At 41.6% G+C, this 25,168-nt stretch overlaps 1 protein-coding gene across 1 annotated transcript in view; it reads left to right on the top strand.

The window, feature by feature from the left end:
* RRN3 (RRN3 homolog, RNA polymerase I transcription factor) overlaps nt 1–25,168 on the top strand; it is a 30,659-nt gene extending 5,491 nt beyond the window's left edge. Inside the window, exons 5-18 of the mRNA XM_066382567.1 lie at nt 104–233; nt 963–1,022; nt 1,345–1,408; nt 2,146–2,215; nt 6,251–6,349; nt 8,630–8,722; nt 10,319–10,457; nt 11,387–11,517; nt 13,328–13,458; nt 14,821–15,005; nt 17,832–17,940; nt 21,620–21,772; nt 22,741–22,828; nt 23,404–25,168. Of these exons, the coding sequence (XP_066238664.1) occupies nt 104–233; nt 963–1,022; nt 1,345–1,408; nt 2,146–2,215; nt 6,251–6,349; nt 8,630–8,722; nt 10,319–10,457; nt 11,387–11,517; nt 13,328–13,458; nt 14,821–15,005; nt 17,832–17,940; nt 21,620–21,772; nt 22,741–22,828; nt 23,404–23,565 (1,614 nt within the window). The 3' untranslated portion in view covers nt 23,566–25,168. The remainder of the gene's footprint in view (nt 1–103; nt 234–962; nt 1,023–1,344; nt 1,409–2,145; nt 2,216–6,250; nt 6,350–8,629; nt 8,723–10,318; nt 10,458–11,386; nt 11,518–13,327; nt 13,459–14,820; nt 15,006–17,831; nt 17,941–21,619; nt 21,773–22,740; nt 22,829–23,403) is intronic.

Genomic DNA, 25,168 nt, shown 5'->3' with positions numbered 1-25,168 from the left:
TTTATCATTTATTTCACTGATAGTATGTGATTCAGAACTTTGAAATAGTATTTATTATATCAGTAAAATGTTTCTTTTGTCTGTCTCTTTCTCCTGCCTCTAGAGATGGAAGTGGTTGAATAGAAGCCAGACAGTGGTGGAGGAGTATTTGGCTTTTCTTAGTAATCTCGTATCAGCACAGACTGTCTTCCTTAGACCGTGTCTCAGCATGATTGCTTCTCATTTTGTACCTCGTACGTAGTTCCTCTTTGCTTGCTTTAATTTTTCACTTTTTAAATACAGTGGTCCTTCGTCTGTCTCTGGGACCTAGAACCGGCTTCTAGAATTCCCCGCGATAGGCAAAAATCTGTGAAGTAGCACGCTTATATTTATTTTATTATTCGTATATATTTAAGGCTTTATAAGCCCTCCCCACACTCATATAAACCTTTCCCACACTAATTTTTCTTATTTTATCACAAAATAATTAAAATAATAAATATGTAAAAATACCTATATATCACAAAATCCTGTGATATAACAAAAAAAATCTGTGATGCAAAATTAGATATATACATTTAGAAATCTGCGATACAGTAAGATCGTGAAAAGTGAACTGTGATATGGCAAGGGACGACTGCATCTCTATTGAAATAGCACCCTTCCCAGTACACTTGGGAGATTGTGCCACCATTGAAGATTCCAGGATGCATGTTAGCAGCAGTTCTGGTACACATCTGTTCTCTCTAAATGAGCATCTGTGGAAGTGCTTAGATTTGTCACTGTGATTTTTATGGTTTGCAATGAGCTTCAGACAGAGTCTTAGAACTCAGAAGTTTTTAGCTGTTTAAAAACTAGTTACTTGATTACCCCCCCTCCCAGATTATAAAGTTAATCATTGTACTAGTTCAGACTGTGCAAAAATCACTTTTTTGTGTAGGTCAGTGACAGAATAATAATATATTTTGTTTTTCTTTCTAAAGCCCGAGTGGTCATTAAGGAAGGGGACGTAGATGTTTCAGATTCTGATGACGAAGATGACAGTAAGTATAAAGTGGATTAAAGCAAAAAATGCCTGCTGTGTCTTAGGAATGCATGCTGAATGATAAAGTTTAATGGCAACTTTTGATGAAATCTTTTTTTTATATTGAACACTAACATGCAATCAGTTGTCTTTAATGCATTATATATAATTAATTAGTCCACTTAGTCTTCATTTATAGTTGGCTGTGGAGAAAAATCTTAAAATTATAATTTCGTGATAAAAGGATTCAGTTTTGCTTGCATGTGCTTTTAGCTTCAGGTATGTAAATTTTCAGTTTTCAATTTTATTTTGATGCTCATACTTTTGTTTTTGTCTTGCAGATCTTCCTGCAAATTTTGACACATGTCACAGGGCCTTGCAAATAATAGCAAGATATGTCCCATCGTGAGTATACTTTTGTTACTTATTTTGTATCATGGTATTTAAGTCTCAAGAAAATTGCAGTCTGCAGTAGAAAACTACAGAATGTTCATAGAAGTAAAACTCAAGTTGTGTGCTGAGTATTTTTGGTTCTTGTTATAAGTCACATTCTGCGAAAAAATAGCATTTAGTTCTTTTTTTTTTTTAGCTTGCATGCGAATTCTTCCCCCAAGTTATGTATAGTGGTTGGAATTTTGCTTTTATCTTCAACAGATATGATATCCCAAAATTTTCAGTGAGAGATCCCTATGTGTTTGTGTCATGCTATTTGAATAAATGTTGCAGTTCTAAGAAAGCTTTTAAGGGGTGTGGGTTCATTTGCAGGGTAGACTTCAAGTTCCCTCTGTAAGTTTATTTGCTAACTATAAAAGAGTCCAAGTTGATAATTTTTTCTTCCCTTTTTAAAATAATACTGTGTAATAGGAAATATTTAGATTTTAAACTGATGCTTTTTTGCTTTTGTAGAAAAAAACAAATTCCCCTTTAATTTGCTGTTGATATCAAAGTTAATAGAAGCTCATTTTCCCTTAAGTTACAGATTTTCTCTGAAGCTATGCATTAATTTTAAGTTCTGATTGCTTGAGGTAGGAGTTATTGTTGGCCTTCTGTATCTGTATTTGCTCTTAGAATGGAAATGTTCCTTTCCAGGAAAGTCCAGTTAACATGGATTGGTTGAACTTTTCTTTTTTTTTTTTTAATAGGACACCATGGTTTCTTATGCCAATACTGGTAGAAAAATTTCCATTTGTTCGAAAATCTGAGAGAACATTGGTAAGAAATTTTTTCATGGAGAAAATAATGGAATATTTTTTTATTTATTTTTTTGTATTTTTCTGAAATGAGAAGCGGGGGGGAAGTAGAGACAGACTGCCGCATGCGCCCACCGGGATCCACCCGGCATGCCCACAAAGGGCGATGCTCTGCCTATCTGGGGTGTTGCTCCGCTGCAGTTGGAGCCATTCTAGCACCTGAGGTAGAGGCCATGGAGCTGTCCTCAGTGCCCGGGCCAACTTTGCTCCAATGGAGCCTTGGCTGCAGGAGGGGAAGAGAGAGAGAGAGAGAGAGAGAGAGAGAGAGGAGAGGGAGAAGGGTGGAGAAGCAGATGGATGCTTCTCCTGTGTGCTCTGACCAGGCATTGAACCCGGGACATCCACATGCCAGGCTGATGCTCTACAACTGAGCCAACCAGCCAGGGGGATAAATTGTTTTTATGATTTAATTCTAGATACTGTTAGGTATAAGAATTTGACTCAGATTCCTTTCTTAGGAAGGGACTGAGGACCCCCTGTGCCATCTTTGATTTCTATGTGCAAGTCAAAGGTGTAGTCCCTTTCAGAAATATCTGAATAGGCACCTGATCAGGCGGTGGCACGGTGGATAGAGCATCACACTGGGAGGTGGAGGACCCAGGTTCGAGACCCCAAGGTTGCCAGCTTGAGCGTGGGCTCATCTGGTTTGAGCAAAGCTCACCAGCTTGGACCCAAAGTTGCTGGCTCGAGCAAGGGGATACTCGGTCTGCTATAGCCCCACGGTCAAGGCACATATGAGAAAGCAATCAATGAACAGCTAAGGTGTCGCAACAAAAAACTAGTAATTGATGCTTCTCATCTCTCTCCATTCCTGTCTGTCTGTTCCTATCTGACTGTCTCTGTAAAAAAAAAAAAAAAAAAAAAAAATCTGAATGGGCTTAATGAACATACAGATAAAAACTACTAGACATAATAGTTCCTATATTATCAATTGTAAATATGCCTTATTTGAAAAGGATGGCTGAGCCTTCTATAGATGAATTTTGTTTAAGTTTTATTGTTTTCTTTTCCAAGTTTTAGATCATCTGTGTTGTTTCCAAGAAATAATAGTAGTTTCCTTCTAAGCATAGATTACTTTTTCCTAAGGTCAGGTATTACAGGTATTAAATAAGGAGTTGTAGATTTTGCTGATGTTTGTGATAGTGTGCTTTAAGTGGAATATTGTAAACCTGGTTTCTCTTATAAACATAGATGCAGATGTTCTCAACAAAATACTAGAAAACCAAATATATCAATAGATAGAATTATGCACCAAGACCACGTGAAATATATTCTAGGAAAACAAAGTTGATTTAATACCCCCAAATCAATTAATATAACTTACCATGTCAGTAGAGTAAATGACAAAAACCACATGATCATACCAATAGATGCAGAAAAAGCATTTCACAAACAGCAGAACTATTTCATGACTAACAGATGGACCTTTTTCAGTCTGATACAGGGCATCTCTGAAAAACTCAGAGCTAACATCCTACCCAATAGTGAAAGATTGAAAGCTTTTCCTTAAGGAACAAAACAAAGATATCTGCTTCTCTACTTTTGTTCTTTCTTTCTCTCTCTCTCTCTCTGTGTATATATATATATGTATGTATATATATATATATATATATTTCATTTTTCTTTTTCTTTTCTGTCTTTTGAGAGACAGGAAGAGAAAGGGAGAGAGGAAGAGAGATGAGAGGCATCAACTTGTAGTTGCTTCATTTTAGTTGATTGCTTCTCATATGTGCGTTGAAGGGGGGAGCTCAAGCGATCCACTGACCTTTGCTCAAGCCAGAGATACCTTGGGCTTTTTTTTTTTTTTGTATTTTTCCGAAGTTAGAAGCAGGGAGGCAGTCAGACAGACTCCCACATGTGCCCGACCAGGATCCCCAGGCATGTCCACCAGGGGCGATGCTGTGCCTATCTGGGCTGTTGCTCTGTTGCAACCGAAGCCATTCTAGCACCTGAGGCGGAGGCCATGGAGCCATCCTCAGCGCATGGGCCAACTTTGCTCCAATGGAGCCTTGGCTGCAGGAAGGGAAGAGAGAGAGAGGAAGGAGAGAGGGAAGGGTGGAGAAGCAGATGGGTGCTTCTCCTGTGTGCCCCAGCTAGGAATCGAACCCGGGACTTCCACATGCTGGGCCGACACTCTACCACTGAGCCAACTGGCCAGGGCTCATTTTGGGCTTTCAAGCCAGTGACCCCACGTTCAAGCTGGCAAACCTGTGTTCAAGCTGGGGACCTTTGTTTGGGTTTTGAACTGGGTACCTCAGCATTCGGGTTGACACTCAGTTCATTGTGCCACCACCGGTCAGTCTTATTCAATATTTTACTAGAGATTCTAATCAGAACAGTTAGGCAAGAAAAATAAAAGGCATCCAGACTGGAAAGAAGTAAAACTATATTTGCAGATGGCATAATCTTAAATGTAAAAATATTTTAAGGAATCCACAGTTACACTGTTAGAGCAGTAAATGAGTTTAGCATGGTCACAGGATATAATACTAATATACAAAACCCAGTTGTACAGGACAACTTAATGTGGGAAAAGAATAACCTTTTCAACAAGTGGTTCTGGGACAAGTCAATATCTGTATGCAAAGATGGAGTCGGACCCCTCTTTAGACCATGTACAAAAATGAACTTAAAATGCATAAAAAATCTAAATGAAAAGCTAAAAAAAACTCTTAGAACAAAACATAAGTTATAAGCTTTGTGACTTTTTATTAGGTAACAATTTATGTATATGATACCTGATAAAACAATCAGAGAAAAAAATACGTAAGTTGGACTTAACCAGAATTAAAAATAGTTGTGCTTCATTGGAAACCTTCAGTAACGTGAAAAGACCATCCAAATAATGGCAGAGAATATTTGCAAGTCATTTATTGGATAAAGGTTTTATCTTGAATGTATAAACACTTTAACTCAATAATAAAAGGGTAAATAAGCCAATTTAAAATAAAGAACTTGAATAGGTGTTTCTCCAAAAATGATGTACAAATGTCCAATGAGCATATGAAAAGCTCAACATTATCAATCAGGAAAATGCAAATTGATACCATAATAAGATACCACTTCACACCTACTAGAATGGCTATACTAAAAAACGTAAGTGGTGGTGAAGGTGGAGCCCATGTACCTTGCTCCTGAGAATGTAAGATGGGAAGTGGTGCAGCTGCTTTGGAAAACAGTCTGACAGATCCCAAAAAAACAAACAAAAAACAAACAAACACACCAGAACTGCCACATGACCCAATGTTTCCACTGCTGGGTATATAGCCAGGAGAAATGAAAACATTTGTCCACGCAAAACTTATGTGAATGTTCAAAACAGCATTCATCAGAGACAAAATATGGATAAAACCAAGTGTTTTATTGACTGACGAATAAAGAAAATGTGGGAGGTATGTCTATCCAACGGAATAGTATTTTGCAATTAAAAGGAATGGTTACTTGCTACAACATGGATGAGCCCTGAAAACATGCTGAAAAACCATATAATTTAAGATTCCACTTTTATGAAATGTCTAGAATAGGCAAAGTCACAGAGACAGAAAGACAGACTAGAAACTACAGAGGCCTGAGGATCAGTACTTTTCAAAGAGATAATGGTTTCTTTTTAGGGTGATGAAAATGTTCTGAAATGATTATGGTGATGGTTGTACAGTTCTGAATGTACTAAAAACCTTTGAACTGCACACTTTAGATGGGTGAATTGTATATGAAGAATAACTCAACAGTTGGTTTTAAAAATGCTGTAGAAGTATACAAATTACAAATTAGTTTTCCTGGGAGTAATTTGATTACTTATGCTAAACTGTACATTGACATGACAAAAGACTCCCCTGCTAGGTACAGGCAGGAAGTGTGTATGTAGACAGTGCAGTTTCCATGTTACTGGATAGTCTCTTTCTATGTAAGTAGTTAAAACTAAAGATTGTGTAATTGATACTTTTTTTTCTTAACTGAAACATTCTCTGTTGAAATGTTTTATATTTCTATGTTTTAGGAATGTTATGTTCATAATTTACTAAGGATTAGTGTGTATTTTCCCACCTTGAGGCATGACATTCTGGAGCTTATCATTGAAAAGCTACTCAAGTTGGATGTAAGTATTAAGTAACGTTTTTCTCCTCGATTTTCCTTTATTGAGTATATCTGTTATAATCATAATATTTGAAACAGTAACATCAATGGAAAAGAATTCATAGTTCTACTTTGGATTCATTTCATATACATTTATTGAAATTTATTGATGTGCTGGGTTATAGAGAGTCTCCTCTCATGGTTGGGGCATATGGCATTAATTATACAGTCACACCAATGTCAAGTATAATTGTAGTAAATGCTGTGAATGGAACCATGCATTGTTATGATCTAGGATACCTGCTGTAATCTGAGGGAAGCAGGAAGGCATTTAGAGAGGCCTGCAGTAACGTGCAATGGGAGTGAAAGTGGTGGATTCTCTTGACATTGAGGAAGAAAGGTGAACTGGTCCTCGAGACTGGTTAGTAAGTGGAGAAGGAGGAGATGGTGAAGGAAAGGAATCCTTCAAAGGTAGCTCCCTATGGAATAGAATTTTTGTGTTGACATGAACAGTAGTAAGAAAAATCAGGCAGAAGTTGGAAGCTGAGTTCCATTTTGGATGTATTGAGGTATGCAGGTCAGAAGCTAGATGGTGAATACTCTCCAAGCTGCTATAGCTACAGGTAGGGGGCTGAGTACAGACCTGTGGAATGACGCAATTTAGGACAGGAGGGAGGAAGTATGATTGGAATTGGGAGGAAAACCAAGAGTGTTGATATGTGGGCGAATATGAAAGAAGGAAGGGTTTGGTCAGCAGCATGCGATATTGCTGACATTTTTTTTTTCTTTTGAGACAATCTGAGAGAGGGATAGACAGGGACAGACAGGAACGGAGAGAGATGAGAAGCATCAATCATTAGTTTTTTGTTGCAGTACCTTAGTTGTTCACTGATTGCTTTCTCATATGTGCTTTGACCGTGGGGCTACAGCAGACTGAGTAACCCCTTGCTCGAGCCAGTGACCTTGGGTTTAAGCTGGTGAGCTTTGCTCAAACCAGATGAGCCCACATTCATGCTGGCGACCTTGGGGTCTCGAACCTGGGTCCTCCGCATCCCAGTCCGATGCTCTATCCTCTGTGCCACCGCTTGGCCAGGCTATTGCTGACATTTTTAATGAGTATGAGAAAAGCAAATGTCCTTGGATTTGATGATTGGGAGGTAGTCTGTTAAAGTGGAGGGGGACATTGCATGTTAGAGAGTGTGGATGATTAGGAAGTGGGATTGTTAGAGATCTTGGTGAGGTTTGTGGTGTAAAGATCAGATGAGGCAAGAGTGAGAGGCACGTTACAGTTTGGAGATTTGAGGTTTGTGGACTAAGGAGATGATGTGATGGAGGAGAACACTGTGGGCTAAGGAGATGATGTGATGGAGGAGAACACTGTGGGCTAAGGAGATGATGTGATGGAGGAGAACACTGTGGACTAAGAAGATGATGTGATGGAGGAGAACACTGTGGACTAAGGAGATGATGTGATGGAGGAGAACACTGTGGACTAAGGAGATGATGTGATGGAGGAGAACACTGTGGGCTAAGGAGATGATGTGATGGAGGAGAACACTGTGGGCTAAGGAGATGATGTGATGGAGGAGAACACTGTGGACTAAGAAGATGATGTGATGGAGGAGAACGCTGTGGGCTACGGAGATGATGTGATGGAGGAGAACACTGATACTCTAGAGAAGGGGCTGTAATGAGGCAAGTCTAGGAGGTGCTGAAGGGTGGACAGGCTGCCACATACCCACTTGGAGTTAACCTCTGCCAGCTGCATACATAAATCTTGTAAAGTCTTTCTCTGGTCTATACTTATGGAACATTTTAAAGTACGTTTAGAAAGAAGGTCGTTTTTAGATAGTAAAAAAGGCATGATTTGAATGACATTTTAAACAAGATATTTAAAGGGTTATATAACAAATATCCAGTAATACAAATTTGACTGGCATTTTATTTTTTTCTGCTCAGCGTATTGGTGATATGCTTCTTATACAGCATGTATATGAATATCTGGTGTATAGTAGGAGTTGGAATAAATGTTGTTTTTTGAAGCTCTCCAAATTAAGACGAACACACCACAGTTGATGCTGATTTTATATATGTATGTAGAGAAAGGGGCTTGATTTATTAATTATACATTCCTTCATGACCCAAACCAATTTATAGGTTTGCATTTTAACTATGTAATGAGTTACAGTACTAATCTGTACACCTGTAAAGGAATGTGTATCAGGCGTTAGGTACTGAACTTTCAGTCCCCAAATAATGTAGTTGTATGTTAAATGTTTTCTTTTCCTTTATTATAACGTAGGTGAATGCATCCCGGCAGGATATTGAAGATGCTGAGGAAATAGCAGCCCCAACTGGTAGTGGAGCAGATGCCACCGAAGCACTGTTTAATATGGTCAGCATTTATTAGCGAAAGCAGGCCTACGCGGTTCCTAAGTCTCGAGTGGGGGAAGAGGCAGCTCATGGTGTCTCATCTTCTTTGTGGCTCTAGTTTAGATCAGTAGTTCAGCAAACTTGAAAGTGGTTTCTTTCTTTTTGAAAGTGATTTCTTAAATGAGTCACTTTCTTACCTACATGCTTACTACAACATGTTGGTTTATTTCCTAGGTTTGAATTTGGGTTTGGTAAAGCATGCTTCACTTTTATTCTGTTTGTTTTTGTAACCATATTATTATTGATGAGGGAGTGAGAAATAGAAGTGTACCAGTTTATTTTCTATATTTTATAGGTTGTATACCTTACTGTATGTAGTACATCGCTACCTGGGACGGTGTCTTAAGTTGGGTCCCCTGAGGCGGAGATTTGGGGGCCCTTGGACAAGGGTGTGAGGAACTGGGAAAGGGCTGGGGAAGGATCTCAGGAAGGGTTTCGTCTCAGGTGGACAGCAGCGACAGCCTGAGCCCCCTGGAGCTCTGGAACGTGGTTGTACCTAGAGCTGTTCCCAGCTTGAGACGAGGGAGACGGTCTCTGATGACCCCTTGTCAGTCAGTCATTAGTTCGGGCAGGGGGAGATTTGCTGGAAGGTGTGCAGGGGTGGTTCTGGTCCCTGTTTTGCTGAGGAGTCTTCTGTTGGCAGCCAACACTCACAGCAGCAGGGATGGGTGTCCTGTCCTGGGGAAGGAGACAGGAAAAATTTGACTGGTATTTCATTTTTTTCTGCTCAGTGTATTGGTGATATGCTTCTTATACAGCATGTATATGAATATCTGGTGTATAGTAGGAGTTGGAATAAATGTTGTGTTTTTTAGGAGACAGGGAGGGAGAAATCTATGATGTTTGCATAGCCATGCTCTATGTGGGTCTTCTAGATGAGAATCAGAAGCCAGGGCTCTGAGCCTGTGCTTCTATTTTGAATTCCACATGTGGTTCGAATTCACATCTCTGGTTGAGCCCCTGCCTGGAATGATATATATGTATTTTCTTTGTCTTTTATTTTTTTTTTTTTTTTTTTTTTTTTTTTTTTTTTTTTTTTTTTTTTTTTTTTTTTTTTTTTTTTGCATTTTTCTGAAGCTGGAAACAGGGAGAGACAGTCAGACAGACTCCCGCATGCGCCCGACCGGGATCCACCCGGCACGCCCACTAGGGGCGATGCTCTGTCCACCAGGGGGCGATGCTCTGCCCATCCTGGGCGTCGCCATGTTGCGACCCTCCTGGGCGTCGCCATGTTGCGACCAGAGCCACTCCAGCGCCTGGGGCAGAGGCCACAGAGCCATCCCCAGCGCCCGGGCCATCTTTGCTCCAATGGAGCCTTGGCTGCAGGAGGGGAAGAGAGAGACAGAGAGGAAGGCGCGGCGGAGGGGTGGAGAAGCAAATGGGTGCTTCTCCTATGTGCCCTGGCCGGGAATCGAACCCGGGTCCTCCGCACGCTAGGCCGACGCTCTACCGCTGAGCCATTCTTTGTCTTTTAAAGGAGGTAATTACCTCCAACAGGTTTCCCACTAAACTACTTTTTCTGAAATGTTTAATGTCAATTGATATTTTATCTTCAAAGGATGAAGATGAAGTAACTGAACCCGAAACAAAGGCTGACCCTGAAAGGCTCAATCAGATGGTGCATCCTGTTGCCGAGCGCCTGGACATCCTGTTGTCTTTACTGTTGTCCTATGTTAAGGATATCTGCTATGTAGATGGTAACAACTCAATAGTCATAATAGCTACTGTTTATTGAACACCTGCTATGCACCTGGCTCTGTCCTGGGTATTTTTCATACATTATCGAGTACTGATAGATATACTATAAAAATCACTCTTTTGAGTATGAGGAAGAAAGTTTAGAGGGATTAAGTTCCTTGCCAGTGTAACATAGCTTGAAAATGGTGTCACTGGGATTCAGGTCCAGTTACCTGTCTACAAAGCCCTTGATCTGTTCACTGACTGTTGTGTTAAAAAGACTGTATGTGGCATTTGGTCAGTTTTAGTTGGACATCAGCTTATACTCAAGTTGTTGAAGACATTTAAGAGTGTGTTATAGTAGATACTGATAATGGTGGTTGGTTTATGTACTAAGTTTAGAGGGTCTTGGTACTGTGATTGTGCCAGGTGTTGGTACTGACCTGACAAATCGATATGTTTCTTGCCCTTGTGGAACTTTTAGTCTAGAGCAGTGTTTTCAGCCACCAGTCTGTGGACTGGTGCCCGTCCGTGAAAGAGTTAACCCCCCTAATGTACTCTGTAATCTTCATATGACATCAGGGTGGTTGACTCTTGGGGATCGGCACCAGTCCATGGACTGGTGGTTGAAAATGCGACTTTATTAAGTTCTTAGCAGTAGAGTTGCCTGATCAGATGACCTCCGCCACTGAATTGTAAATTGTCCTTGAGAAGGATTCACATCTGTGGCATTAGGGCAGTGTGCGTGAAGGAATCCTGCCTTCTTGCCAGAGCTGGATCATTAGGCTTGAAAAGTTTTGCAAAATAAAAATGGCATTTTGCTTTAATCATAGCTCAATGAATGATCTATTTCTTAATGGTATTGTTTTCTTTTTAAAATCCAGAAAATGAAACTGGTAGCTTGAAAATAATGCATTTATAAAACTGAAAAGCCATGTTTTCTCTGTAGGTAAGATCGATATCAACAAAACAAAGGATTTATATCGAGAGCTCATAATCATCTTCGACAAACTCCTGCTGCCCACCCATGCTTCCTGCCATGTACAGTTTTTCATGTTTTACCTCTGTAGCTTTAAATTGGTGAGTATGTCATTAACAGTCTCTTAGCTTATTTTATCCTTGCCCACAGTTTTCCCTTAAAAACGGGGGGGATGGAAGGGCGATCATGAGGAGAGAATTTACTGTTCTTGAGTTTATTTTACTAGTGCCACTAATAAAGTACCTGTCCTTTAAGCGTGTGGAAAGAGCAGAGGGCATTTCTGCCTTCCAGCTCAGCAGAGTGCTCTGAAAACATCCTGCATTTGGTCCACTAGATGGTGTGCTTCCCTTTAATTCAAGCTTTTATTAAAATCTCATATGGGCCCTGGCTGGTTGTCTCAGTGGTACAGTGTTGGCCTGGCGTGTGGAAGTGCCAGGTTCGATTCCCGGCCAGGGCATATAGGAGAAGTGCCCATCTGCTTCTCCACCCCTCCCCCTCTCCTTTCTCTGTTTCTCTCTCTTCCTCTCCTGCAGCCAAGGCTCCATTGGAACAAAGTTAGCCCGGGCACTTAGGATGGCTCTATGGCCTCTGCCTCAGGCACTGGAATGACTGTGGTTGCAATGGAGCAACGCCCTAGATGGGCAGAGCATCATCCCCTAGAGGGCTTGCCGGGTGGATCTCAGTTGGGCGCATGTGGGAGTCTCTCTCTCTCTCTGCTTCCCTGCTTCTCACTTCAGAAAGATGTCAAAACAAAACAAAACTCTTACGGGCCTTAACCAGTGGTGGTACAGTGGATAGACTGTCAAACTGGGATGCTGAGGTCCCAGGTTCAAAATCCCAAAGTCGCCAACTTGAGCATGTGCTCATCAGGCTTGAATGCAGGGTTACCAGCTTGATCGTATGGTCACCAGCTAGAGCATGGGATCATAGACATGATTCCATGGTCGCTGGCTTGAGCCCAAAGGTTGCTGGCTTGAAGCCCAAGGTTGCTGGCTTGAGCAAGGGGTCACTGGTTCAGTTAGAGCCCCCTCTTCAAGGCAGGTACAAGAAGCAAATCAGTGAACAACTACAGTGATGCAGCTATGAGTTGATGCTTCTCATCTCTTTGTCAAAACAAAAAAATACATGGAATATTTAACAGTTCATTTTTTAAAATATTCTCTTTCAATTGATCCTAGCTAGCCCAAACCAACTTTTTCGTAATTTTAAAACTTTAGGCTTTGGCTATCTATTTTGGGGTGGAGGTGGGGGTGAGTAGAAGACTCTTCTCCTTTGCAACTATTCTGTAGCTTTCTAGAACAATCAGGAGGGTATTGGTGATGGGTAAGAAGTCTGTGTCAAAGTTATGTGTTAATAGCTTTTCAAAAGAGCTATTTTAGAGAAGATGGAGGTTGCATCCTTTGTTAAAAGGAAATGTACTCAGTCTTTTTTTATGATTGGTGTTGTCAGGTGACTGCACATATTGGTGAATTTTATTCAGAATGTGCAGTCAAAGACTGGAAGGTTATGTTGCACCCTGAAAAGTCCTGCAGAAAGATTCCCATGTGAGTGTGGAGTGTCACTGGTTTCCAGTTCTTGCTAAATGTCAGGATCACTTGTAGAGCTTTTAAAATAGGTGATGGTAAATCCCCGTCTGTCACAAACCTGAATCGGTACGGTTGATTTTGATGCTCAGCTTTTTTGGGGATTCATTGGATTATTTAGTAACACTTGGGGGATCCTTTTATTTTTAATATTATTTCAAGGCATTTTAAAAATAAGAACCATGATGACAGTATTCGTTATTTATCTAGTACTATAACGGAGATACTAGAACTTTCCCACATTAGTGAGTTAAAATCTTAGGATTCTTCATAGCTAGGATAGCTTAAGCATTACAGAAGATCACACGAACACCTTCTTTTGTTTCAGGGATTCGCAGAAGCATTTTTGGAACATCTCTGGAGAAAATTGCAGGATCCGAATAATCCTGCCATCATCAGGCAAGCTGCTGGAAATTATATTGGAAGCCTTTTGGCAAGAGCTAAATTTATTCCTCTTATGTAAGTAACCTGATTTTTCCAACTGCTTTTTTATATCATGCTTTAAAAGATAAAATAGCATTGTGTTAAATCAGAGAAATATCTGTGTTATATTTTTGGTCTGTCTTGAAAGTGAAGAAAATCTGTTCCCTCCACTTGCAAAATGTTTGTATTTCCAAGGGGAATTTCCAAATAAAATGTCTCCGTTTTTTTAGATATAAAACCTCATATGGCCCTGGCCGGTTGGCTCAGCGGTAGAGCGTCGGCCTAGCGTGCGGAGGACCCGGGTTCGATTCCCGGCCAGGGCACATAGGAGAAGCGCCCATTTGCTTCTCCACCCCTCCGCCGCGCTTTCCTCTCTGTCTCTCTCTTCCCCTCCCGCAGCCAAGGCTCCATTGGAGCAAAGATGGCCCGGGCGCTGGGGATGGCTCTGTAGCCTCTGCCCCAGGCGCTAGAGTGGCTCTGGTCGCAACATGGCAACACCCAGGATGGGCAGAGCATCGCCCCCTGGTGGGCAGAGCGTCGCCCCTGGTGGGCGTGCCGGGTGGATCCCGGTCGGGCGCATGCGGGAGTCTGTCTGACTGTCTCTCCCTGTTTCTAGCTTCAGAAAAATGAAAAAAAAAAAAAAAAAAAGAAAAAAAACAAAACAAAAAAAAACCTCATATGCAAAGCTTTTGTCATCTGTTCAGTATGGTTGCACTTGAACATGAAGATCCATTGGTTTCCATGGATAGTGTGCAGTGTCGTATACTGTTTGATTCTTTTTATAGGTTTGTCACTTTCATTTGCATTCTGAAGAAAAAATTCTTTTAAAGGTAATAGAAGGATCTGTATAGGAGGCCAGCTCTGGGCCCGTTTCTTCAGGGACCCCTGAAGGTATAGACATCTTCGGGTGAAGCTGCTGTTAGGACCCTTCCTCAACAGTTAAAAACTGTCATTCTGTCCTCAGTTGTTGACACAGGACTTCATCAGAACCCTATAGGGAATGGTGAAATCAACCAGACTTTCTTTTTTCCTTATAAACTGTTGGTACACGTGCCCTAGTTTTTGGCACGATCCCTCTACGAGGCCTGGGGGCTCACTGGAGAAGCCTGTCTGAGTTGTTGAGGTGAAGCTGTTCTCCGTCCCCTGGGACCTCGGGTGTTCTCAGGGGCTGCCTGTTGTTCCGAGGGGTTCATGTGCTCTGACTTGTTATTGGAGGGCTGTCTTCGCTCACCCACCCCACTTCCCTCTGTTTACTTCTCTGTGCCCATGGGGAATAGATAAAGAAGCTATGGACTGACTTTCCTGAATTTGTAATGAGAAGCAATTGTGATTTTTATCTCACTGTACATTTTTTTATGAAGCCAGTGTGGAGTTGACTTGAATTTTTCTTTTCTCTAGTACCGTGAAGTCATGCTTAGATCTTTTGGTTAATTGGCTGCACATGTACCTTGATAACCAGGATTCTGGCACAAAGGCATTTTGTGATGTTGCTCTCCACGGACCATTTTACTCAGCCTGCCAAGCTGTGTTCTACACGTTTGTTTTTAGACACAAGCAGCTTTTAAGTGGAAACCTGAAGGAAGGTCAGTGCTGTGGGATTGGTGGATGTGAACTGGATTTTCCTTGTATACCAGTCACCCTTTAGAATGGAGATTGGTTACTTTTCTGAGAATTTGATGAAAACTTTGGAGTCAGAAAACCACACATGCACACAGACTTTCAAGTGATTTCAAGCAGCTTATAGGCCCTGAAAACCCCCTTAAGCCTCTTAATTATTGATGGATTTGGGTTGAGAACCTCCACTAGAAGGTGGCATACAGGGTGGTTGTAAGATAAGAAGACGCTCTCTGTCAGAGGTGAGGCTGGCACGGAGCCAGCGCCCTGCCCAGTGCTTCCTGTGCAGCCCTCCTTGTCCTCCCTGCGGCCCAGTGCAGGACATGTGCCCTCCCCACATCAGAGGGACCAAAGCCCTCTGGCAAGTGATTTATCGGCAGGATAGCAAGTGAAACCAGGTGAGGGTGGCTGTAACGATTGGTCATAAGAATTATGAACCTTTATGTAAAGAGTTGAGTAAACTTAATGGTTTTCGGTTTTGCTAATTTCTAAAGGTTTGTAATTTAAATCTACAGATGAAGCTTGTTTATTGGGTTAGTATGTTTTAGTTGAAGACAGTCCCCAATAGTGATGTCAGTTAAGTCAATGTGAATTGTTTTGTTTACTGTCATGAATAATTCAAATCGTTTAATAGGCTGTTTCTTCTAAACCAGAGTTCCGTAACCTCTGCACTAGTGACATTTGGGTTGGAAAATTTTTTGTTGTGGAGGTTGACTTTGCAATGTGGGATGTTTATCAGCCTCCCTCCCCCTCTGCCCACTAGGTGGCACTAGAACCCCTCCTTATCCTAGGTTGTGACAGCTGAAACTGTCTCCGACACTGCCAGGTGTCCTTTTGGGGATGGACACAGGTGCTTTGAGTTTAGAACTACTGCTCTAAACTGAAACTCGTATGTGTTGTGTTATATATATTTACTTACCTCCTGTGTACTTCAGAAAAGATGTGGGGATTAATAATTAGTTGTATGAACTAGTTGTAGGACAAGTTTTATCACAAAGTCAATAAAATCTTTGCTGTTCTTTGTGTGAATAAATGGTAAGATTCCTATTTAAAGAGGCTGTAGTTCCTCTAAGTCATGACATGCCATTTTTCATAATTTCTATTAAAATAAATATAAATCAAAGAATCCCCTAACAAAATATACTTCGTGGCCTTGGCCGGCTAGCTCACTTGGTTTAGAGCATCGTCCTGAAACAACAAGGTTGCTTCCCGGTCTGGACACACACGGGAAGCAACCATAAAATGCATGACTGAGTGGAACAACAATTGCTTCCCTTCCCCCTCCCTTCTCTCTCCCTTCCTCTCTCTGTCTCTAAAAATCAGTAAAAATTAAGCCCTGACCAAATAGCTTGGTTGGTTGGAGCGTCATCCTGGAGCACAGAGATTGCCGGTTCGATTCCCTGGTCAGGGCACATGCAGAAGCAGCTTGATTTTCTTTCTCTCCCCTTGTCCCTCTCTCTCTCTCAAAAAAAAAAAAAAAAAAAGGACACACACAGAAGCAGCTTGATTTTCTTTCTCTCTCCTTGTCCCTCTCTCTCAAAAGAAAAAAGTACACACACATACACAGTAAGGCTGGTGTTTGTGGCCATTCAGGTTCGGTAAAGAAACTTAAGCTGGAGGATGTGGGCCGTTCCGTTTATTAGACTCTTGAAACGGAGGATGAGCAAGTAGGCAGGGCAAACTATTCTGTCTCAGGACTCTCAAGCAAAACAGGCGGGGTGGGGGGAACCCCTTCTCCTGCAAACAGTAGCAAGAAATGGGCCCTGCCAGTGGTGGCAGGCAGTCCACTGTCTACAGTCTGCTGCCCTGAGGGCAGGCACCTGCAGCCTTGTATAGATATAGACTACACGGGAAGTACTGCCCGCGCTTGTGCACCTGTCAGGCAGAGTGCAAGCGAGGAAGCCTAACACACTTGTTTGCCCAACGTGTGTGTGTATGTATATATATGTAATAATAAAATATATATCTATGTATAGATATATATTTTAAGCACAAATTGGTTTGCTTGCCTCTTAAAATAGGGCTGGTATTTTTCTTTTATTAATATAGGAAAGAATTTATTAGCTCCAGGAAAGTGAAATTTTTCTTTCTACATCTGTAGTTGGTTTTTTTGTTTGTTTGTTTATTTTTGATGGCAGCAGGGAGAGAGAACAAGAACATCAAGCTATTCTTGTAGGTGCCCTGACCAGGGAATTGAACCTGCCAACCTCCACCCTCTGCGCTCTGGGACGATGTTCCAACCAACCGAGTTACCTGGCCATGGCTATAGTTTTGTTCCCCTCAAAATGTGGAATACAGACAACTTAATGCTCATTTAAAAACATGCTCAATTTTACTAATAACTTAAGACACGCGAGTCTTGCTGTTTTTTTGTTGTTGCTTGTCAGATATATAGACATATACATACAACATATGGAATACAGGAAGAAGAAATTTCTACAGCGTGAAGTCATTACCTCCAGGGGTTGCAGACTCACTTGGTTGCCAGAACTTTTTCATGATTTCAGATCACATGGTCTTTAAACTCAGTATATGCTGGGATTGCATATATATGAATTTCAAATTGTCACACAAGCTTATAGCCCACTAGGATTGCTTGCTCACTTCCTGGGTCTTTAAAAGAATAAACAGTTTCTTCAGAAAACTTGTCTTAGTCATAAATGAATGTGCTTAATCCCCGTGATGTTCTTCTGGTCTCTACATTGTGTGACTGTCTACATGGACCTTTATTTACCTATGAAAAAAAGACAGTTGTCATTTTACCTTTTAAAAAATCTTTTGTTTTTTAATCAAAGGTTTGAGGTACCTTCAAAGTCTAAATTTTGAACGTATAGTGATGAGTCAGCTAAACCCTCTGAAGATTTGCCTGCCCTCAGTAGTTAACTTCTTTGCTGCAATTACAAGGTAAGTTATTTGTACTTTATTGGTGAAAATTATTTAAAAGTAAATTTATGTTAGTATTGGCATTGTAAAATTCCATTACGTTTCTGTGAAACTATTCAATAAAATTAGTTAATAACAAACATTTAATTTTTTTTAACTTTTTTTCATTTTAATTTAATTTTTTTTTACAGAGACAGAGAGAGAGTCAGAGTGAGGGATAGACAGGGACAGACAGACAGGAACGGAGAGATGAGAAGCATCAGTCATTAGTTTTTCATTGCGCATTGCGGCACCTTAGTTGTTCATTGATTGCTTTCTCATATGTGCCTTGACCATGGGCCTTCAGCAGACCAAGTAACCCCTTGCTTGAACCAGTGACCTTGGGTCCAAGCTGGTGAGCTTTGTTCAAACCAGATGAGCCTGCGATCAAGCTGGCAACCGCGGGGTCTCGAACCTGGGTCTTCCGCATCCCAGTCTGATGCTCTATCCATTGCGCCACCGATAACAAACATTTAAAAAGCAGTAACCCACAACTTGCAGGGATACTATAATGCAGCTATTGTTGGTTTTTTTTTACAGACAGAGAGTCAGAGAGAGGGATAGATAGGGACAGACGACAGACAGGAACAGAGAGAGATGAGAAGCATCAATCATCAGTTTTTCGTTGCGACACCTTAGTTGTTCATTGATTGCTTTCTCATATGAATCTTGACCGTGGGCCTTCAGCAGACCGAATGACCCCTTGCTTGAGCCAGCAACCTTGGGTCCAGGCTGGTGAGCTTTTGCTCAAACCAGATGAGCCCTCACTCAAACTGGCGACCTTGGGGTCTCGAACCTGGGTCTTTCCACATCCCAGTCTGTCGCTCTATTCACTGCGCCACCGCCTGGTCAGGCCAGCTATTGTTTTTATATGTATACTTTGGTGGCATTGGAAATTGCTAATAAATTTTATAGAGAGGATAATTAAGCAGAAGCCTAAACTCTTGGAAATAAGTAAGGCAACTAGTAATCTGAGAGGTACAAACTGAAGGTGTTTTTTAAAGTGCCTCCTATAATAGTAATAAAATAGATTGGACATGAGGTAAATCTCCAACAATAGGGGATTGGTCAATGAGGGACTGTATTATTTCAGGCCTTGTAGCTATAGCTAATGCATAGTTTTACTGTTTGCCTGGCACAGGTCTATGTACTTTACACAGAACTCACCGAAACTTCACACAATCCTATTACTGTGTTTTTAAACCCTGTTTATAAATAGGAAGTTGGAGGCACAGAGATGAAATGATTTCTGTGAAGTCATAGCTAGACTGGGGCAAAGCTAAGATTTGAATGCAGGCAGCCTGGCTCCTTCGTAAGCATGTACTGAAGTATTCTGCTTCACGTAGACAGTGAATTAGAGACCTTGGGCATTTATTTTTTAACAAGTTTTATTTTTTTTACAGAGACAGAGAGTTAGAGAGAGGGATAGACAGGGACAGAAAATGAGAAGCATCAATCACTAGTTTTTCGTTGCACGTTGTGACACCTTAGTTGTTCATTGGTGGCTCTCTCACATGTGCCTTGACCGCGGGCCCCCAGCAGACCGAGTAACCCCTTTTCGAGCCAGCGACCCTGGGTACAAGCTGGTGAGCCTTTGCTCAAACCAGATAAGCCCACGCTCAAGCTGGTGACCTCAGGGTCTTGAACCTGGGTCCTCCGCATTCCAGTCTGACACTCTATCCACTGCGCCACTGCCTGGTCAGGCGAGACCTTGGGCATTTAATCAGCATATTCAGGACAGGATCAATTTAAAATCTTTAACAAATAAGGCTTCTATTATAAGATAAAAATAGGCCCTGGCCAGTGGCTCAGTGGATAGAGCATCAACCTGACCTGTGGATGTCCTGGATTCAATTCCTGGTCAGTGCACACAGGAGAAGTGACCATCTGCTTTCCTTCCCCCTTCTCTCCCTCTTCCCCTCTTGTAGCCCATGGTCCCAACGTGTTAGTCTCAGGCACTAAAAATAGCTTGGTATTCGGGCCCCAGACAGAGTTGCCAGGTGGATCCCAGTTGGGGTACATGTGGGAATCTGCTTCTCTATCTCCCCTCTTCTCACCTAAAAAAATTAATAATAATTCACCCCTCAGTCCCTTGTAGACAGCTTGCTGCTTTCATTGACCAATCTTATTTTTCTTTTTGCTGGGTATCTAGTTCAGGGTTTTCTTTCTCCTGAGAGCTCAAAAATGGTAAAGAATTAAGGAAGAAAGAGACCAACAGGAGTAGTAGTTAGTACAGGAAAGGCACATTGTGGGAAGACAGGAGGCGTGTAAGGACAGCAGGATGAAGCAAAACAGAGGCAGCTGCCCCTAGAACAGGGATCCCCAAACTACGGCCCGCGGGCCGCATGAGGCCCCCTGAGGCCATTTATCCGGCCCCCGCCGCACTTCCGGAAGGGGCACCTCTTTCATTGGTGGTCAGTGAGAGGAGCACTGTATGTGGCAGCCCTCCAACGGTCTGAGGGACAGTGAACTGGCCCTCTGTGTAAAAAGTTTGGGGACCCCTGCCCTAGAACATTCTTGGGGTGGGAGTTGGGGGCTACCATTGATGACTGGTCAGAGAGATCTACATTAAGGAATTTATGTATCATTCTGTAGCTGCTGCTTTTGCGTAGTGGTTTTGAGATTTATTACCAACTCACACGTCTGTATTTTAACTGTTGAGTAATGTTTTATTAATTTTTAAAATCTGTTCCTTGTTGGGATTGAAGCTGTTAGTTTTTCAGTATTGGGAACAGCAGCTTAGGGACAGGATGTATGTGTGTCCTGGTGCAAAGGCACAGACTTCCTGTCACGTAGAAGTGCAGCTGCTGGGTTGTAGGAGGTGCACATTGTCAACCTGGCACACCCTGCAAACCACTCCAGTGTGGTTTTGCCGGTTTACCCTCCCACCAGGCGTAGGGAGTGGAATGCAATCCTTGGCTACTGGAACAGAAATAGGCATGTTGCTTAAAAGTACAATAGTGACCTGAGAACCTGAGACAGTATCCCTGAATGAATGCTGTGGGAGGGTAGGAGGTAGAGAGTCACAGAGGGGAGCTAATTCCTCATCTCAGGGAAGCCGTCTGATAGTGATTCCAGTTGCCAAGTCATACGGAGCTAACCACCAGAAGAATTGACAGTATAATGCTCCTGTTTTTTATGAGTTCTTCCATAAATTGAACTGTTTTTATTTACTCTGCCTGTTCCTTTCTTTACCATTTTCTGAGATGGTGACTTAGTCACCCCACGCCCCTCTCTCAGTACCAAGTCTCGCCAGCATCATCCAGTGTTTCTTCAATAAATCCGGAATCCCTTTTTCACCAACCCCCTAACTCCCGTACAAACAGTAAAAATGAATATGTACAGTTACATACTTTTGCAAACTAGAGAAGTTTTTCTTTGAACACATTAATTTTTACTGAGTTGTGCATATTAATTATCTAAGCCCACTCTCATTTTCTTAAAGTGATAGCCACACTTTCTTTCTCGTTGGCAAACTTATAAATGGAAAGCCCAGAGAACTGTACCCTAAAAGCATTGTTTTCTGCTTTCTGTTCTTTTCTGCCTTGCACTGGTTATGTTCGCGGTAGCTAGGTGGTCAGTGTAGTTGTCACATGCATGTTCGTGCAGAGGAATTCCAGCATACTCATGAGTCTGTCCGTGTTGGCTCTCTGTTCCACAGTAAATACCAGCTAGTCTTCTGCTACACCATCATTGAGAGGAACAATCGCCAGATGCTACCAGTGATTAGAAGTACAGCTGGAGGGGACACGGTGCAAACCTGCACAAACCCCCTTGACACCTTCTTCCCCTTTGACCCTTGTGTGCTGAAGAGGTAGGTTCTCTTAGACAGTCGACCGGCAGTTGGGGAATTTAAACACATTGTGTATTTGCTTTTCCCAGGATTGCGAGTTCGTTTCCTTGTCACGAGTGGCCAGCCACTCCTAGCCGTTTATAAAGTCTGGCTGCCTCGCACATATTTTATAGGCCCACAGTACAGAATGCCTGTTTGAGGCTGCTGAGTGTCATAGGCACAGTGGGGTTTGCAGATCTTTGCCCCAGTAGGAACCCAGCTTAAGACCAAGGGTTTTTTGTTTTTCTTTAAACCTATTGGTTTAAACATACAAAATGCCCAGAAAGGGAGGATGCTGTCTTTTCATGGCTCACAATTTTCTGCCAGTGGCTTGTTCCTTCCTCTAGAGACCACATCCCATAACATTGCACAGGATAAACAAAAGCCCAAAGATTTATCTTGATGGATAATTCTGAAAAACCACCAAGCTAGGCTTTTTCGAGGGGGGTGGGCGAGGGAGAGGGAGAAAGAGGAGAAGCATCAACTCATAGTTGCGGCACCTTAGTTATTCATTGATTGCTTTCTCATATGTGTGCCTTGATGGGAGGGGGTGCCTCAGGCCCAGCCAGTGACCCCTTCCTCAAGCCAGCATTGTTGAATTCAAGCCAGCAACTATGGGGTCACAGCTATGATACCATGCTTAAGCTGGTGACCCTGCCTTCGAGCCAGCGACCTCGGGATTTCAAACCTGGGTCTTCAGCATCCCAGGTTGACGTTCAATCCACTGTGCCACCACTGGTCAGGCTTAACTGGAGTGTAGGCTTCACTCCCCAAAAGCGGAGGGGAAAAGACAGTATTTTATTAAATATTAATATTTTAACACACCATTTGGTTCAGAATATTTTTTTTTCTTATTTTCCTCTTTAAAACCATAGGTGTGTCTTATGGTCAGGTGTGTCTTGAGTGAAAAATACGGTAACTTGATTTTGAAATATGATCTTTGTTGACAGGTCAAAGAAATTCATTGATCCTATTTATCAGGTATGGGAAGACATGAGTGCAGAAGAGCTTCAGGAGTTTAAGAAACCCATTAAAAAGGTGAATTTGTGGTTTAATGCACTTTTTAGGAATCTCCTTTGTGGCTCATAAAACAGTCAAATAGTAAATAACAATGTTACACTTAAAACTAGGGCATTTTATTCATGCTGCCTTTACAAAATTCTAAGCTCAGTCTATGTTTCTATGAAAAGAATTTTTGGTGTTTTTTGAAGAGAGAGAGATGAGACGCATCAACTTGTAGTTATTCACTGATTGCTTCTCATGTGTGCCTTGACTGGGGGGCTCCAGCCGAGCCAGTGACCCCTTGCTCAAGCCAGCGACCTTGGGCTTCAAGCCAGTGTGATCTTTAGGCTCAAGCCAGTGGCTATGGGGTCATGTCTGTGATCCCACGCTCAAGCCGGATGAGCCTGCGCTCAAGCTGGCGACCTCGGGGTTTTGAACCTGGTTCCTCTGTGTCCCAGGCCAATGCTCTATTCACTGTGCCACTGCCTGGTCAGGCATGAAGACATTTTCTTTACCTTTCCAGAAGTAGCACATTGCTAAGGAAAGGAATTCTTGGAAGCTTTTCAAATAACTACCTGTGATCTTACTGATAATCTCTGCTCTTCTCACAGGACGTGGTGGAAGATGAAGATGATGACTTTTTGAAAGGTGAAGTTGGGATTACACCAAGCTCCTTTGACACACATTTCCGAAGTCCTTCAAGTAGCGTGGGCTCCCCACCAGTGCTGTACCTGCCAGACCAGTCCCCTCTGGTAGCAAGGATTTATGATTGAGATGAACATTCCTCCCCATCCTGCCCTTCAGTACCAGGGCTCATACTGTTTGAGCTTTACATCGAACAAGAGCGAGTACATGCCTCAAGCAGCTTGCTTTCAAGTTAGACTTACTCTAGTGTCTGAACAGACCTATGATGTGCAATATTTTACAGTGGAGTTGATGATAAATATTGAAGGCTTGTCTGTTTAATGTATACTTTCTTTTTGTATGTTATAGCTTTTTAACATAATTATTGTGATATTTCTAATATTGGTAACAGCCTGTTGAAACAGATTGAATTTTTAACATAGGTTTTGATCTGAGCCATAGTCATAGGACTTTACTGGTCAGTGAAAAACTTCTAGGCCACTATTTAAAGTCTTTAGAATGAATTTATTTTGGAAACATCGTTTACCCTCTGCTTAACTGTATTTATGTGTGGGATTCAGTGTGGTGCAGAGAAGATAGGATGGAAGTGGAGAGATGGCCCGGGCTTGTCCCAGGTGCTGAAAGTTGGAGATCTCCAAGGACTTCAGAGACCAAAAAAAGCCTGAAGGGAAGAGATAAATATTAGGGAAACAGAATCAGACATCCCGTATACCTGTGAGTGTAAAAATGGATTTAAAAGAAAAATGTCATTCTCGTGGACGGAAAGTAGGGTTGGGCTTTTATAAACCACAGCACAGAGTATTTTACCCCGAAGCTCCCACGAGTGCTGTTAGAACTGGAACCTTTCTTTTGTAGTGGATTATTAACATGGGTTTTTTTAAAAGTTTACTGGACTCAGTAGACCAGTTCTTATTTTAAAAATTTCTTGGGAAGGTGGGGTGCTTTATGGTTATTTGGTGGGCTGGTTTTGCTAGCAGCAATAGGCCAAGGTTACAGCTACAGTCTGACTGCTGGCTGTTTGTATCATGGATTCAGCTCAGTGAAACCCTCTTCTATCCAGGTTCTTTTTGTATTTTTATAACTAAACAGAGAGGAATCTAAACAATCTTGCTTTATAACAAATTTGTGCAGACACTGCTAGAGTTGATTTTGAAGCTCATGCATATTTTAGCTTCATTCCTTATTTGTGTACTTTTTTGTTACTTGTGAAAATGGACATCTTTAAACATATTTATTTTTCTGCCACTTTTACTATTTTTTTATTTATAAGCAAGTAATATTTTCTTGATCACAGATATTTTGTAATGAAATACTTCCTCTTTCCTAGGGCTTTGTATGCTCTTGTATAATTATAATTATATTGATGGCGATGTAGAGTTTGAGTGTCAGTATGTAAATACGTTTTTGGAAAATAGAAAGTTTATCGCTTTAAAAAGTTTTGGATATTGGTGATTTTCTTTTGGTTACTTGGTTGAAAGTCATTTGAGAACCCTGAAGTTCTCTTTTTTTAACTGCTGGCAAAAAGGTGGGATTATTGTATATTGGATAAAATGAATTAATGAAATGTGTCCATAGAAATTAATGGTAAGTGGGGTCTTTGTGGGTTGGGAAGTAGCTTTAATGTACAGAGGTATATATTTATAAATTAGTCTGTTTAGTTTCAAAGGAGCTTGAGAAAAAACCTATTGTGACAATAAAACAATGACATGGTGAGTCTGGAACTCTTGTTAT

Source organism: Saccopteryx leptura, chromosome 4 (assembly GCF_036850995.1).
Source record: "Saccopteryx leptura isolate mSacLep1 chromosome 4, mSacLep1_pri_phased_curated, whole genome shotgun sequence".
Taxonomy (NCBI): Eukaryota; Metazoa; Chordata; class Mammalia; order Chiroptera; family Emballonuridae; genus Saccopteryx; species Saccopteryx leptura.
This window is presented reverse-complemented; position numbering and strand designations above follow the sequence as displayed.